The sequence below is a fragment of the Heloderma suspectum genome, chromosome 7 (genome assembly GCF_057233095.1).
Source record: "Heloderma suspectum isolate Gila_16-S chromosome 7, 16-S_ref, whole genome shotgun sequence".
In the NCBI taxonomy this organism is placed as follows: Eukaryota; Metazoa; Chordata; class Lepidosauria; order Squamata; family Helodermatidae; genus Heloderma; species Heloderma suspectum.
Window position 1 is genome coordinate 2,148,403 of NC_139464.1, and position 12,987 is coordinate 2,161,389.

The 12,987-nt window shown below is 50.8% G+C and overlaps 1 protein-coding gene across 1 annotated transcript in view; it reads left to right on the plus strand.

The window, feature by feature from the left end:
• Window positions 1–12,987, plus strand: part of MAPK8IP2 (mitogen-activated protein kinase 8 interacting protein 2) — a 48,591-nt gene that overhangs the window by 13,050 nt on the left and 22,554 nt on the right. Inside the window, exons 4-7 of the mRNA XM_084811412.1 lie at window positions 6,401–6,518; window positions 7,462–9,735; window positions 10,085–10,160; window positions 11,982–12,154. Of these exons, the coding sequence (XP_084667538.1) occupies window positions 6,401–6,518; window positions 7,462–9,735; window positions 10,085–10,160; window positions 11,982–12,154 (2,641 nt within the window). The remainder of the gene's footprint in view (window positions 1–6,400; window positions 6,519–7,461; window positions 9,736–10,084; window positions 10,161–11,981; window positions 12,155–12,987) is intronic.

Below are 12,987 nucleotides of genomic sequence, written 5' to 3' on the forward strand. Positions count from 1 at the left end.
CCAGACAAGATGGAGGTACTGTTAATGGGTGGTTCGTCTGCCCGGCTAGGTGATATTCAACCTGTTCTGGAGGGGGTTGCACTCCCCCTAAAGGATCAGGTTCGTAGTTTGGGGGTGCTCTTGGATCCAGAACTGTCACTTGAGGCACAGGTGAACTCAGTGGCACGGAGCACTTTTTATCAGCTTAGGCTGCTATACCAACTACGCCCTTATCTGGACAGAGAGAGCCTAGCTACAGTTATCCATGCTCTGATAACTTCTCGTCTGGATTACTGCAATGCGTTATATGTGGGGCTGCCTTTGAAAACGGTCCGGAAACTTCAGCTGGTCCAAAATAAGGCAGCAAGATTGTTAACAGGGACTGGCCTGCGAGCTCATATTACGCCACTACTTTTTCAGCTGCACTGGCTGCCAGTCCATTTCCGGGCCCGATTCAAAGTGCTGGTGTTAACATTCAAAGCCCTTAACGGCTTGGGGCCAGGTTACCTGAAGGATCGCCTCCTCCCATATGTGCCTGCCCGGACCTTAAGATCATCATCAGCGGCCCTTCTCCGTGAGCCCCTGCCAAAGGAAGTGAGGCGGGTGGCTACTAGGAGGAGGGCTTTTTCTTTTGTGGCACCCCGGCTCTGGAATGAGCTCCCTAGTGAGGTTCGCCTGGCGCCTACATTGTATTCCTTTCGGCGCCAGGTGAAGACCTTTTTATTTTCCCAGGCATTTTAGCATTTTAGCTTTCTAAATTTTTATCTTTGCTGTTTTAAATCTGTATTTTAAACTCCTGCACTGCTGCTAGGTTTTATTGTGGTTGTATTGTTATATTGTGGTTTTAATGTTCTATATATTTTAAATTGTTTTATTGTGTGTTGTTTGGTTTTAATTTTGTGAACCACCCAGAGAGCTTCGGCTATTGGGTGGTATAGAAATGAAATGAATAAATAAATAATAAATAAATTAAGCCTTCTGTTCAGAGGAACCTAGGAAGCTGCCTTGTACTGAGTCAGACCCTGGGTCCATCTAGCCCAGTATTGTTGACACTGACTGGCAGCAGCAGCTCTCCAGGGTTTCAAGCAGAATTCTTTCCTAGCCCTACCTGGAGATGCTGGGGATTGAACCTGGGACCCTCTGCATGCCAAGCATGTGGTCTGCCACTGAGCTACAGCCGCTCCTATTGCTGGATAATGGCAACTGACAAACAAAACAGCCCCAGATTTGTTTCTCTGCAACCACGTGAACCCACTTTTCTCAAAGACTTGAGTGAAAAGGAGACAAACCAACCCTCTTGTCTGTTTGTATAAAGTCAAATACAGTTCAGAACTTTTCTTGCCCACCGAAGAGAATTCTCTTTAAGAATTCCCCAAGGTATGCTCTGGGTGGAATAAAGAAGGGAAAGAAAGAAAGAACAGGATAGGGGAGGGAAGAAGAAAAGTGGAGATTGGAAATGTGTGCGGAGGTGGGGGGTAGAGAGAATCCCTAAGCCAAGTGGCTCCTTTCAGAGAGGCTGTGGAGGGTTTGTAAAGATTGCACGTACTTAAATGAACTTTATGATGTGAGGTGGCTGAGGGCTTTTTCTAGCTTTTTTAAAACTAGAACCTATTTAAAAGCCCCAGCAGTTTCTTGATCATGACTCCACATAGTCCTAACCCTCCCTTTGGGATTATTTGAGTCCTACAGCTATTTCGTAGAAATTAAAGTGGAAGGGGAGAAAGAAGTTTGTGGAGGCTGATTGGATCCTTTGTTGTACTGAAGCTACTAAACTTCTGCAGAGGCCAAAGGTTCCACTTTGGGGCAGTAAAATCAGGTGCTGTGTGAAATACCAGTATTTCACATGGAGCTCCTTCTTCCCTTCCTTCTCCCTCTTCAAAATTTCATTGCAGGCAAGCTCACAACAGTGGGCACGTAAGAGCAGAAAAGAAAAGTAGGGGGAGAGAGGGGTTTTGCACCTCAAAAAAAACCCTACACAGAGATTAGGGATAGTGACCTCCTAATGGTCACCTTAAACACCTTCTGATTAGGATCTCTAATCCCCTGGGTTTTTTGTTTTTACTTTTCGTTTTTGACTTTGAGAAAAGGAAAATTTACGCCTGGCTAGTGCAAAAGCCACTGGACCTAACTGAAATTTGGTAGGTTCAGTCAGCTCCATAGAGCCTGCTAGGTCCCCAAATTCCATGAATTTATGTGGAAGCACAAAAAAACTATAGCTCTTTACTTTGATTTTCGTGGAAAATGCAAATTTTACCTGTGGCTAGCACAAAAGCCATTAGGCCTAACTGTCTGAACTTTGGCAGGCTCAGTCATCTCTATAGGGGTTTCCAGGTTCCCAAATTCCATGCACATATGTGGAAGCACAAAAAAAATAGCTCTTTGCTTTGACACATTTTCTTGAAAATAGCAAACTTTACCTGTCACTAGCACAAAATCCACTGGACCTAACTGCCTGAACTTTGGCAGATTCAATCAGTTCCATGGAGGCTACCAAGCCTCCAAATTTCATGTATTTATCATACAAACTAAAAAAGGGATGGCCGTTTTTGTTTTCCAATGCAAGTCAATGGGAAAATGTTTTAAAAAATGGCAATTAGGACAGCTCAAAAGATCCGGGGCACAGCTCAAAAAAGATCTGGGGCCTGTGCCCAGGTGGCCCTCCTTAACGATGCCTATGCCAAGCTACCTCATCCTTCTGAAGAAGAGGGTGTCGTGCTTTGATTCTCACAGGGGAGCTGAGACACTCCCCCTCCCAGGTTGGAACTTTGGGGCCCTGTTCTCGGGGAAAGAGTGATTGAGTTTCCAGCCTGCGACGCTTCGAGCATCTTTGGGAAGGAGGGAGGGAACTATATAAGCTTGTGCCAAGAGCAGACCAACCTGGTTTCGCTCCAGGGGGGAATACGCATGCTACCAGCCTGGAGAATCTGTCTCACGTGCTGTGCAGACCCCAGCACACAATCAGCGGTGACAGAGGATTGCTCTGATGTGCGAAGGGACACGTGAACTTTCTTTCTGCCTCCACTTATCACCTTTGTGTAACTCATAAACCGTTACACTGATCCATTTGTGATTCTGTCTTACCTGGATACCCACAAATCCGGTTTGATTGGGACCTAAGTAACTCAGGATCCCAGAATCAACGCATCTGCAATTTTTCAAGAGTAAAAACTTTCCCCAGCTTAATTCTCCTCCCCCTCCCACCGGCCACCTTTCCTCTCATGCATTTGACTGCATGTCGCAATGGGCTGCTTCCACCAGGGCTCCTTGGAGCTGCTGAGACACTCATTTCCACAGTTGGCTGGAACAGGTATTACAATGGTGGCTCCACACTGCACTTTGTATAGCCCTGCGTTATTCAGCAGTGCCTTCCCCCCCATGGCCCAGATCTTTCTATAATATTTACTCACAAATAAGCCCCATTCAGCAAAAAGTACTTGCAATTTTACTTGGTAGCTTCCTCTTAAAGTGTCTACCCTTTTTATTATTACCTGTTCAGTGGGAGAATGGCATTATTGAATTGCACCTTAATTAGTCCATTTCTGTGCCTGTATTGTGTGTAGGGTGAGGGATGAGAGGTTAATTACTAGTGTGCTTTCATTATTTAAGAGCCTCGTGTGGCACAGAGTGGTAGGCAGCAGTATTGAACTGAAACACTCCCCACGACCTGAGTTCGATCCCAGCTGAATCTGGGTCCCAGGTAGCTGGCTCAGGTCGATTCAGCCTTCCATCCTTCCGAGGTTGGTAAAATGAGTACCCAGCTTGCTGGGGGAAAGGTGGTCACGACTGGGGAAGGCAATGGCAAACCACCCCGCTACAGTCTGCCATGAAAACGCCAGCATAAGCAGGTGTCCCTCTAGGGGTCAGTAATGACCTGGTGCTTGCACAGGAGGAACCTTTCCTTTCCTTTCCTTTCCTTTCCTTTCCTTTCCTTTCCTTTCCTTTCATTATTTCCTTTATTTTATAACAAAGTAGCATTTAGGGGAAAAAAGAGAAAAATAATGAAAGGAATTAAAGCCCCTCTGCAGGGAAGAGAAGCTGACTGACCAATCAGCAATTCATCATTAATCCCCCGGCTGTGCTGAACAGGAAGCAATAATAAAAGCAAAAGCTGAAAGAAGGAAGCTTTTGATTAAAGGTACACTGCCCTTGAGTAGCCTCTGTAGTGCTTTGCCTGGCCACACTAGACAGGCTAGTGCTGCAATTGCCCTTTATTGTAAAAATTAATCCAAAATCAATGAGTTGTTAACGACGGTAGCTGGATTTCTCTGTAAAATGTGTGTGAACAAAAGATGGCAATTCCAGAGAGAAGGGATTGTGCAAAAGCAACGGTGCTTAGCTGGGGGGCAGTTGCCATATCAACATGCCGTAGTCAGCAGGTGTCACAGAGGATCCTTGAAGTCGTTAGAGGCAGTTGCAAGGACATTCAGAACATGAATGTGTGGTGAACATCGTAGATGTGGCCAGCAATGAAGGATGAATGAGAACATTACATTAGACTCAAGGATGCCTGAGAGATGCAAAACATAGTCAGGACTCACCTGACTGGGGCATGGGAGCTGCCTGCTGTGAAGCTAAGCAGATTTGTCCATCTAGCCCCGTATTGCCTACATTGTGTTTTATTGTTTTTTGTGGTGTTATTGGTTTTCTACCCTCTTTAAATTTATTTTATCATGAAAAGCAGGTCATAAACTTTATGAAATGGACGCATAAATAGATAAACTGCATAGCAGTGGCCTCTCCGGGGTCTTGGGCGGACAGAGCCCTTTGCCAGCCCTACCTGGAGATGCTGCCTGGCAGGGGTTGTGCTAGGTATCGAAAAGATCTCGGGCTCAGGCCCATAGGACAAAAAAAGGCACACATTTGCATATGCTGATTTACATATGCAAATATATGTGCATACTTAAAAACAAGTACTATAATTTAAATTTTATAGAAGGCAAACTAATTAACCTCTTGCTTGCTTTCAGGACAGAACTGTGCAATGTCCCAAATTGTGCTTGTTTAAAACTTACCCTCGGGGCACCCACACTTTTCCTTGGTCTTTCAGTCAGGCCCACACCCAGATGGGGAGCATGGAGTGCCTGGGATGAGCAAAGAGCTGTATAGCTCCTTAAACATTTACTGATTAATTGCAAACGGAACATGCATCAGAGGCAACAGAGGTCATCAGGACCCCTGTATCTTTATTTCTGCAAGCACCATTTTTCTCCTGTTACATGAAAAGCAACAGCTTTGAAAAATTAGTTTCTGTACAGTGGACTCCAATCCATGAAAGCTTATTGTGCCACAGTAAATTTGTGAATCTTTATGGTGCCACAAGGCATTGTGGCTTTCAAACACAAGAGAGCAAGAAGCCCCTATCCGCCCCCAACACCTATTCACCTTTCTCTAGCCTGGTGTAAACCCCTGATGCCAAGGGGGACCAAACACCCACCAGAATCTGGCCACACAGATCATGCGAAATGCAGGTGCACTCCAGAAAGATGTTTGCAGAGCCAAGACGCTCCAGACACACTCCAGCAAGCCAGGGCAAGCCGTACACGCTTACATTACCTTGCCCCAAATTCAGACATTGCTGCTCATTCCAGCCCTTTTTGCAAGCAAACCCACTTCTGTTTTCCCCCAAGGTAAGGGGCCTGGGCCAACATGGAGGAGGCAACAGATGAGGCAGGACTCTGGCACTCCATTTGATATGTGAGCAGCCAGTGCGCCTGCTCTTCCTCCTGTTGGGGCCTCGCTGCTTACGGTGGCCCAGGGGACAAGTGCAATTGCCCAGCCGCAGTGGGGCTGTTAGGCAATTTTGGACTCTGGACTTAATGAAAACAATGAGCAGACTCTGGAAGGAAAGGCGGCAGTCTCCCCTCCAATTTAAAGGCTGGTGTCTTCATGCTACACTCCCTATTAGTCTGCTCAGGAAGCGGGTCCTGAGGTCTCCTAGTAATTTCATGGCTACTGAGTTCAGAGGGAAGAAGCAGGCCTGTGCGAGGGGGCAGCTCTAAAGATCCCGGGCACAGCTCAGAAGAGATCCCTGGGTGGGCCCTCCCCAATGCCGCCCACGCCTGGGATTCAACTTAGGACCTTCTGGTGCAGCGCTCGTGCTCCCCCACTGAGCTGCTGCCCTTCTCCAGGATGGCGCTCTCAGGCCCCCCTCTGAGAGCTGCCTGGGAGTGCCTTCGCCGGGTTTTTTGTGGCGCCTGGCTGTGGGATGCAGCCGTCTGCTGAGCCGGTCCACGCCATGCACCTGGTGAGACAGGCGCAGCCGACAGAGTCAGCGGCACATCCCGCCCTGGAACCTGCCGGCTCCAGCTGCCTCTGGCTGAGGGACTCTCTGTCACTGGCGTAGGTTTTTGTCAAGGGTGCCGCCAGTTAAAATACATTTTCGCTGCTCTGGCCCACCCTCTTCTTTTCTGTCTCTAAGCAGGACTCCCTGAACAACAACAGTGGCTGCAACCCAGCAGCCCCTCTGCAGCGCGCCACCTGGCAAGAGACGCTGCTCCACTCCACCACGACTTCCCCCTCCTCCTCTGCATCCCATGCTGGTGAGTTGCCCCCCGCCCCCCACCACCCCAGTGTCTCCGAGGGCAGCAAATTCCAGGCTGGGTGTTTCTGTGTTCCTGCCTTCAGTCTCCCGCACCTCTACACTACAGACTTATACTGGGCTTTATACTGCTTTATCTGTGATGACATTTCCCAAAGAATCCTGGGAACAGTAGTGCCTGTTGGAGAGCCCTAGGCTCTTTCACAGAACTACAGTTCCCAGCATTCCCTGGGGAAAAGGGAATAATTGTCAAACCATCAGACTTGTTAAAATCCTTTTTTGGGTGAGTTTTTATCCTGTTTTCTCATAGAAACTCAAAGCAACTTGCCATGAATAAAGCACATTAAGGCACTTCTGGGTACAAACTGAAACTCTTCCTAGTCCCCTGCTGTTGGTAGAACCTCTGGGAGCGCCTTCTTTCCAAGCCGCTGCTGTGAGCTTAATTTGTTTTTCTTTGAGAGCCTTCAGAGCCTTAGATTCCAGTCTTGCCAGTGTCCTGTGGTTGCTTGGGAGCGCAAAGGCCAGTTGGAGCATCCTCATGGTCATTAAAAGATCCTGGGCCACTGCTGCAGAAGGCTGGGAATGTTGCTGCCTCTCCGAACACCGGGAGGCAGGGTTGGCAGGGCTCTGGTCCCTCCGGACATTCTGCTCCCCGACTGGGAGACAGGGCAGGGGCAAGGGGCTTGTGGCACTTTTCAGCGGAGCCGTGCTGGTCTCACCCCTTCCTCCCACCCTCCAGGGTAGGGACGGGGGAGGAGGAGCTTTCAGGTGTTTCGGGGACTTGAGATTCCAGCTTTCCTACCGGATGCTAGGGGTCTATGGTGGGGATGGTGGCTCCCATACTGCCCTGAACACGACGCCCTCTAGACCTCACAAGGAAGTCCTTATGACGGGGAGCCCGTGGTCTCCAAGTTCTGAACAGGGCTGTCTGCTTTCCCTTGCAGAGCGATCATCTCCCTTGCACCCGTGTCTTCAGGATGGGCTCTGCTTGGACACTCAGAGCAGCAAAGGCCCAGCACCCCCTCAGGCTCCTTGCAAGCCATCTCCTTATGATGCAGCACGCAGCAGCCGAGAGCTGCGGGGGTCCCTGCCTGCTGTACGGGCTGGGGAGGATCACAACATGAATATTGTCTCCTCTGTGTCCGGCTCACGGCCTCCTCCAGCATCCTCAGGCCTGGCATCCACTGAGCCACTGCTTGCTGCTCCGAAGGGCACAGAGCCCCAGCCCCCCGTCACCAGCCCCCACAGGGTGCCGGCCACAGAGAGCTACTGCGCCAGATTTCAGAGGGATACGGTGGCATGCAGGGAGAAGGAGAAGGAGAAGGGGGCTGGTTGCCACCCTGCTGGCTCTGCCGGAGGACAGACAGGGCGCAGCTCCTTTGTCTCCCCGATTGACCGGGGCAGCAGCCTGCTCTCTGATGACGATCCTGCAAAGGGCCACAGAGATGCAGACAGTGGGGGGCGCCGCCCCGTGGGTGCCCAGGGAAGCCCCACCAGGGCAACCAGAGGGCTGCTAAGCTCCGAAGGAGAGGGCACCCACGGGAGCCGAGCGCCGAGTGTGCGAGGGTTGCCGTCGGCCTCGTCAGATACCACGTCTCCTTCATCGGACCCGGGCATCGAGGCCGATCTCACCAGCCGCAACTCCAAGGGCTTCCCGCTGTGCGGCCGGCACAGTGAAGACCTCAGCTCGCCTGGGTCCGACTCGGACGTGGAGGGTGAACTTGAAGCCGCCTTTGCTCGCAGCGGCAACCGCCTGGCCAGCAACATGATCTCCAGCATCTCCGAAACAGAGCTGGACCTGAGCAGCGACAGCAGCAGCGGACGCTCCTCCCACCTCACCAACTCCATCGAGGAAGCCAGCTCCCCTGGCTCCGAGGCAGACCTGGAGGCGGACCTGGAGGCTCCGGGGGTGATGGGCCTGAAGGACGCCCTTCTGCTGGAAACAGGCAAGGAAGAGGAGGGGCTGGAGCTGCCCCCAGAGGGCAGCCTGATGCAGGGGCAGAGCCTGGCAGTGCTCAAGGTAGAGGAGTTCTACGAGGACCCATCTGCTCCTGTGGACCAGGCAGACGGGCCCCCCTCAGGGCCCCTGGAACTGGAGATAAGCCCCGACCGTAGCCTGGAGAGCCTCCGCCGCTCCTTCTACTTGCCGGTGGGGCCGAGGCTCCTGCCTGAGGGGGAAGAGGACGGCAGGAACAGCGAATATGACTCGGAGTCTGAGTCGGAGTCGGAGGCGGACCTGAGTGAGGACTCTGACTCCCCATGGCTCCTCAGCAATCTAGTGAACAAACTGATCTCGGAGGGCTCCTACCCCATCAAGTGTGCCGACGAGTGCTTCCCTGCAGCGCACTCCCTTTCCGACACCATCTCTCCTGCCTCTGACCTGGAGCCCGAGATCCCCAGCGAGGCCCTGAGCGACAGCCAGCCCTGCCCCCAGCAAAGCATCGAGCTGGTGGACATGGAGACGCTCCGCTGCTCCCTGCAGGGCACCGTGGAGGAGAAGCCCCCAGAGGCCAAGGGGGAGCCTCTTGCAGGGGACGCGGGGCCCTACCTGTTCCTCTGCAACTCAACCAATGACACCATTGCCCCCGTCTTCCCTGGGCGGCCGCTCTCTGGCTGCTGCAACAGTGTCCCTGCCCCCAAAAGCTTGCCCCCTCGGGAGCCCCCCAGCAAGGCTGAGCCAGCCAGCATGCCAGAGGACTGTGTGATTGACGGGGACCTGGGCTCGGGCATCTTGGAGGACAATGACATGATTGATGATATCCGGTTAGAGTGCAACGAGGGGCTGGACATCTCCACGGCCAAGACCAACCGTTGCTTCAGCTTGGCCTATTCCCCCGAGGAGGGGGAGGAGGAGGCCCCCAGCTTGGGCAGCCTGAAGGGCTCCCCGTTTTCGGAAGAGTTGCCGCTGCCCCCTCCTGCTGTGGTGCTGGATGACTCCTTGGCCTACGATTCCATCAAGTACACCCTGGTTGTGGACGAGAACACGCAGCTGGAGCTGGTGAGCCTCAAGCGCTGCACCTCTGTGCTGAGCGACGACAGTGAGCTGCTCCGTGCCTGTGATGCCCCCGACCTGGAGGATGCGGCCAGCGACTTCGGGGAGGGGCTGGGGGCGGCAGACGGGCACAGCTCATCCTCGGAGGACTCTTCCCCTGAGGCTGACCTCCACTTCTCCAAGAAATTCCTCAATGTCTTTGTCAACAGCACTTCCCGTTCCTCCAGTAAGTGCCACATCTCTTGCCGGGGGGGGGGGGCGGACATGATGCTTTCTGTGGCCCGTAGCTGGCCCTCTGCTGCCATTCCAATCCCCTGATGCAGGGATTCCCCTTGGTGCCAAACTGCAGGAGCCCTCAGAGCCCGCTTGTGGCACCCCTCCACCCTCTTCTGTCATGGCCACAGCCATCGCCTCCCACTGGCATCTGCGATTGGCTCTTCTCCTGCCCAGAGGTGGGGGTCCCCACTAGCCTTCCCTGCTCATGCGATTGGCGACGCCCCGCTGGCCGTCAGCCCCTTGCTTTGCGTTGCTGGGGTCCTCAGCCTGCGGCGACCTTTTCTCTGCTCCCCCATCAGGCACAGAATCCTTTGGTCTGTTTTCGTGCACGGTGAACGGGGAGGAGCGGGAGCAGACGCACCGAGCAGTCTTCAGGTGAGAGGGGAGAGCGGGGGGAGCGGGAGCTGGCAGGCCCCCTCCGAGAGTGGCAGGGCGTGACAGATTTGTCCTTGTGCGGGGATTCTGTGGGATGAGAGTTCAGTCTGCAGCTGGTCCTGAACCAGCTGGTCCTGAACCCCTCGCCTCACTCAGTGTCCCAAGAACAAGGTGCCACCAGGAATGCAGGTTTCCTGACTTCTGATATAAAACGCACAGAGAATTTAACAGCACTCTGAGATCAGGCATATCTTTTTATCTTTTACTTTAAAATCTTAAGCAGTTTTTACATTTTAAAAAAGATGATATAAGACCCTTGATATAAGAGTGTATATAAAAATACGACATGGTTGTTACAAGAAAACACATTTTTAAACGATTTCCAAGAATTACTTTAGGAGTGTGTCTTTGTTGATGAAAGTTGAAAGATGAAAGTTTCTTACCCAAATGAAATTTCTGAGCTGAAGCAAAAAGGAGTAGAGAAGCCAATGAGTACAGCTGTTTTGGTCCTAATGAGGACAGGTGCTATGTCCTCACTTTCCTTAGCTCTGGCTCTCATATTTATATGATTTTTTAAATGAGCTGCTTATGTGATGTTTTTACAAAGAACAGAACGAGCAGCACTTTTTAAGAATGAGTTATTATTTTTCCAAAATTCCCAGCCATGATTTGAAATTAATATATTTGCTCCATATACTTGTCAGCACTGCAGAGCAACTCATTCCCTTAAATTCCTAAAAAGGATACCTTCTGTGTTCTGTTCTGCAGGTCTGTTGTCTTGCTATTTTAGCCCTGAGCTGTCTTTCAGTTCTGCTCACAAAATGTTTCATGCCATCTTTACTCATTTCCATCATAAGCAGAACATAGGAACAATACTACACATAAGCAGACATTCTTCCTACATATATCTTATCTGATGCACCTGTTGCTTTTTCCTGACTTGAGAAGGGAATATGGTTCCACCTTGTTTTCCCACCTTACTTTAACAATAACAGGCTCAGAAGTCAGTGAAAAGTTCAGTAAAAAAAATCATTGCATGTCAGCATGAATGCTGTACTAAAATCAAACTGATTCAAACTTCATATAACAATATATCTTAATATTTCATTTTCTCGTTTTTGAAAATTGTAGCTTAGGAGAGAAGTATAGAAGACCAATAACTATTTGCAGGGTAGCCTATTACAATGGCTGGTGCAAGAGTCTTGCAAAGACTTCTGGGGCAAATATTTGTCACGGGGACCCTCACATCAGGATCCAAGAGTTCCTGTGTTGCTCTAAGGGAGCCTTTTCTTTGTGCTGGCCCCCTGCCCTGCACACCCAGGGGAACCCTCTGGTGGCACAGCATACAGAAGCCTTACTAGGAAGAAGAATGGATTGCTAGTCATGCCACTCCATGTTGTCACATTGGTTGAGGCTTAATTTTGGCAGCAGAACCAGTTTTTCAATGACATGGCTCCAAGCTGCAACATATGAGGAGTAATGCAGCAGAGGGTGCCTCCGAGCACGTGCAGTGCCTTCCCCTCTCTACTGGGCAACTACTCAATGCGCATTTGGTCCAGCGTGGCAGCATCTGTGTTTCTGTGAAGAAGTCTGGTAACAAATGCAAAGATTTCATTCTCTATGCAAAATAGAAAGTGTCAAGGTGGTTATGGCCATCATCCACTGAAGGCATGGGAGGGGGCTGGCTCCTCCAATGAATCCGGGCTGGCCCAGTGTTCCACAGCGAAGGGAAGGAGCATGTTGGCCGCAGGGGGCGTGCTGTGGCTGTGGTCCCCAGAAGTCCCCACCCTACCAGCCTTTGGACTCTTCTTCCTCCACCAGGTTCATCCCTCGCCATGAAGATGAGTTGGAGCTCGATGTGGATGACCCCATCCTCGTGGAGCTGGAGGAGGATGATTACTGGTACCGGGGCTACAACATGCGCACGGGGGAGCGGGGCATCTTCCCAGCTTTCTATGCCCATGAGGTGGTGAGCCAGGCAAAGGAAGTGGCAGGTATGCCCGCGGGTGTGGCTAGATCAGGGCTGGCAGGTGGCAAAGCCTTCCTCTCCATCTGCTGCCATAGTTTGGCTGCATGGGGGTGGGGGAGGGCTGATCTGGACTTGCATCACTTGCCCACAGAGAATCATAGGGACCTGGAACTCATCTAGTCCAACCCCCTACTCCAGGCGGGGACTCTAATGTAGGATGCAACTGCAGCATCCTCAACAGATGGCTCTCCAGCCTCATTTATGTTCCTAGAGGAAGTACAAGAGGCAGAAAAGCAAAAGTAATTAGGCAATAAGGCAAAAGAAACTGAAAACATCTCTGTTAAGTAATCTGCCTTTTTTCTATTTATGGGTTGAACTTTTCAAATGCATGTAAAAACATGACTCCACAGGCCCTGCTATTTATTTTATGCATTTATTTACAACATTTGTATACTGCTCCACATCTATACAGATTCCAGAGTGATGAACAATAAAAATACAAAATAGGATAAAAGAATAAAACATAATGTTAAAATACTTACTATTTTTAAAAAGAAACAGAATTCTGGTAAAACCATGGCCAGTTGATCAAGGAAGGCTTCCTGAAATAAAGATGTTTTCAGGAGGTGCTGGAAACAACGCAACATCGGCGCCATCATCTTAAAAGCAGGGCAGGTGACACTCGCACTGGATTGGTTACATTGCCTGATTAGGAGCAGAAGTTCACGTTTCCAGGATATGGCACGGCTGCCTCAGGCCAGGCACCCCCTGCCCCATGCATCTTCCCCACCCAGCAGGACTAGCAAAATCAGGAATGGCTGAGAAACCAAGGAAAGCTGTGTTGGTCCAAGAAGGGAA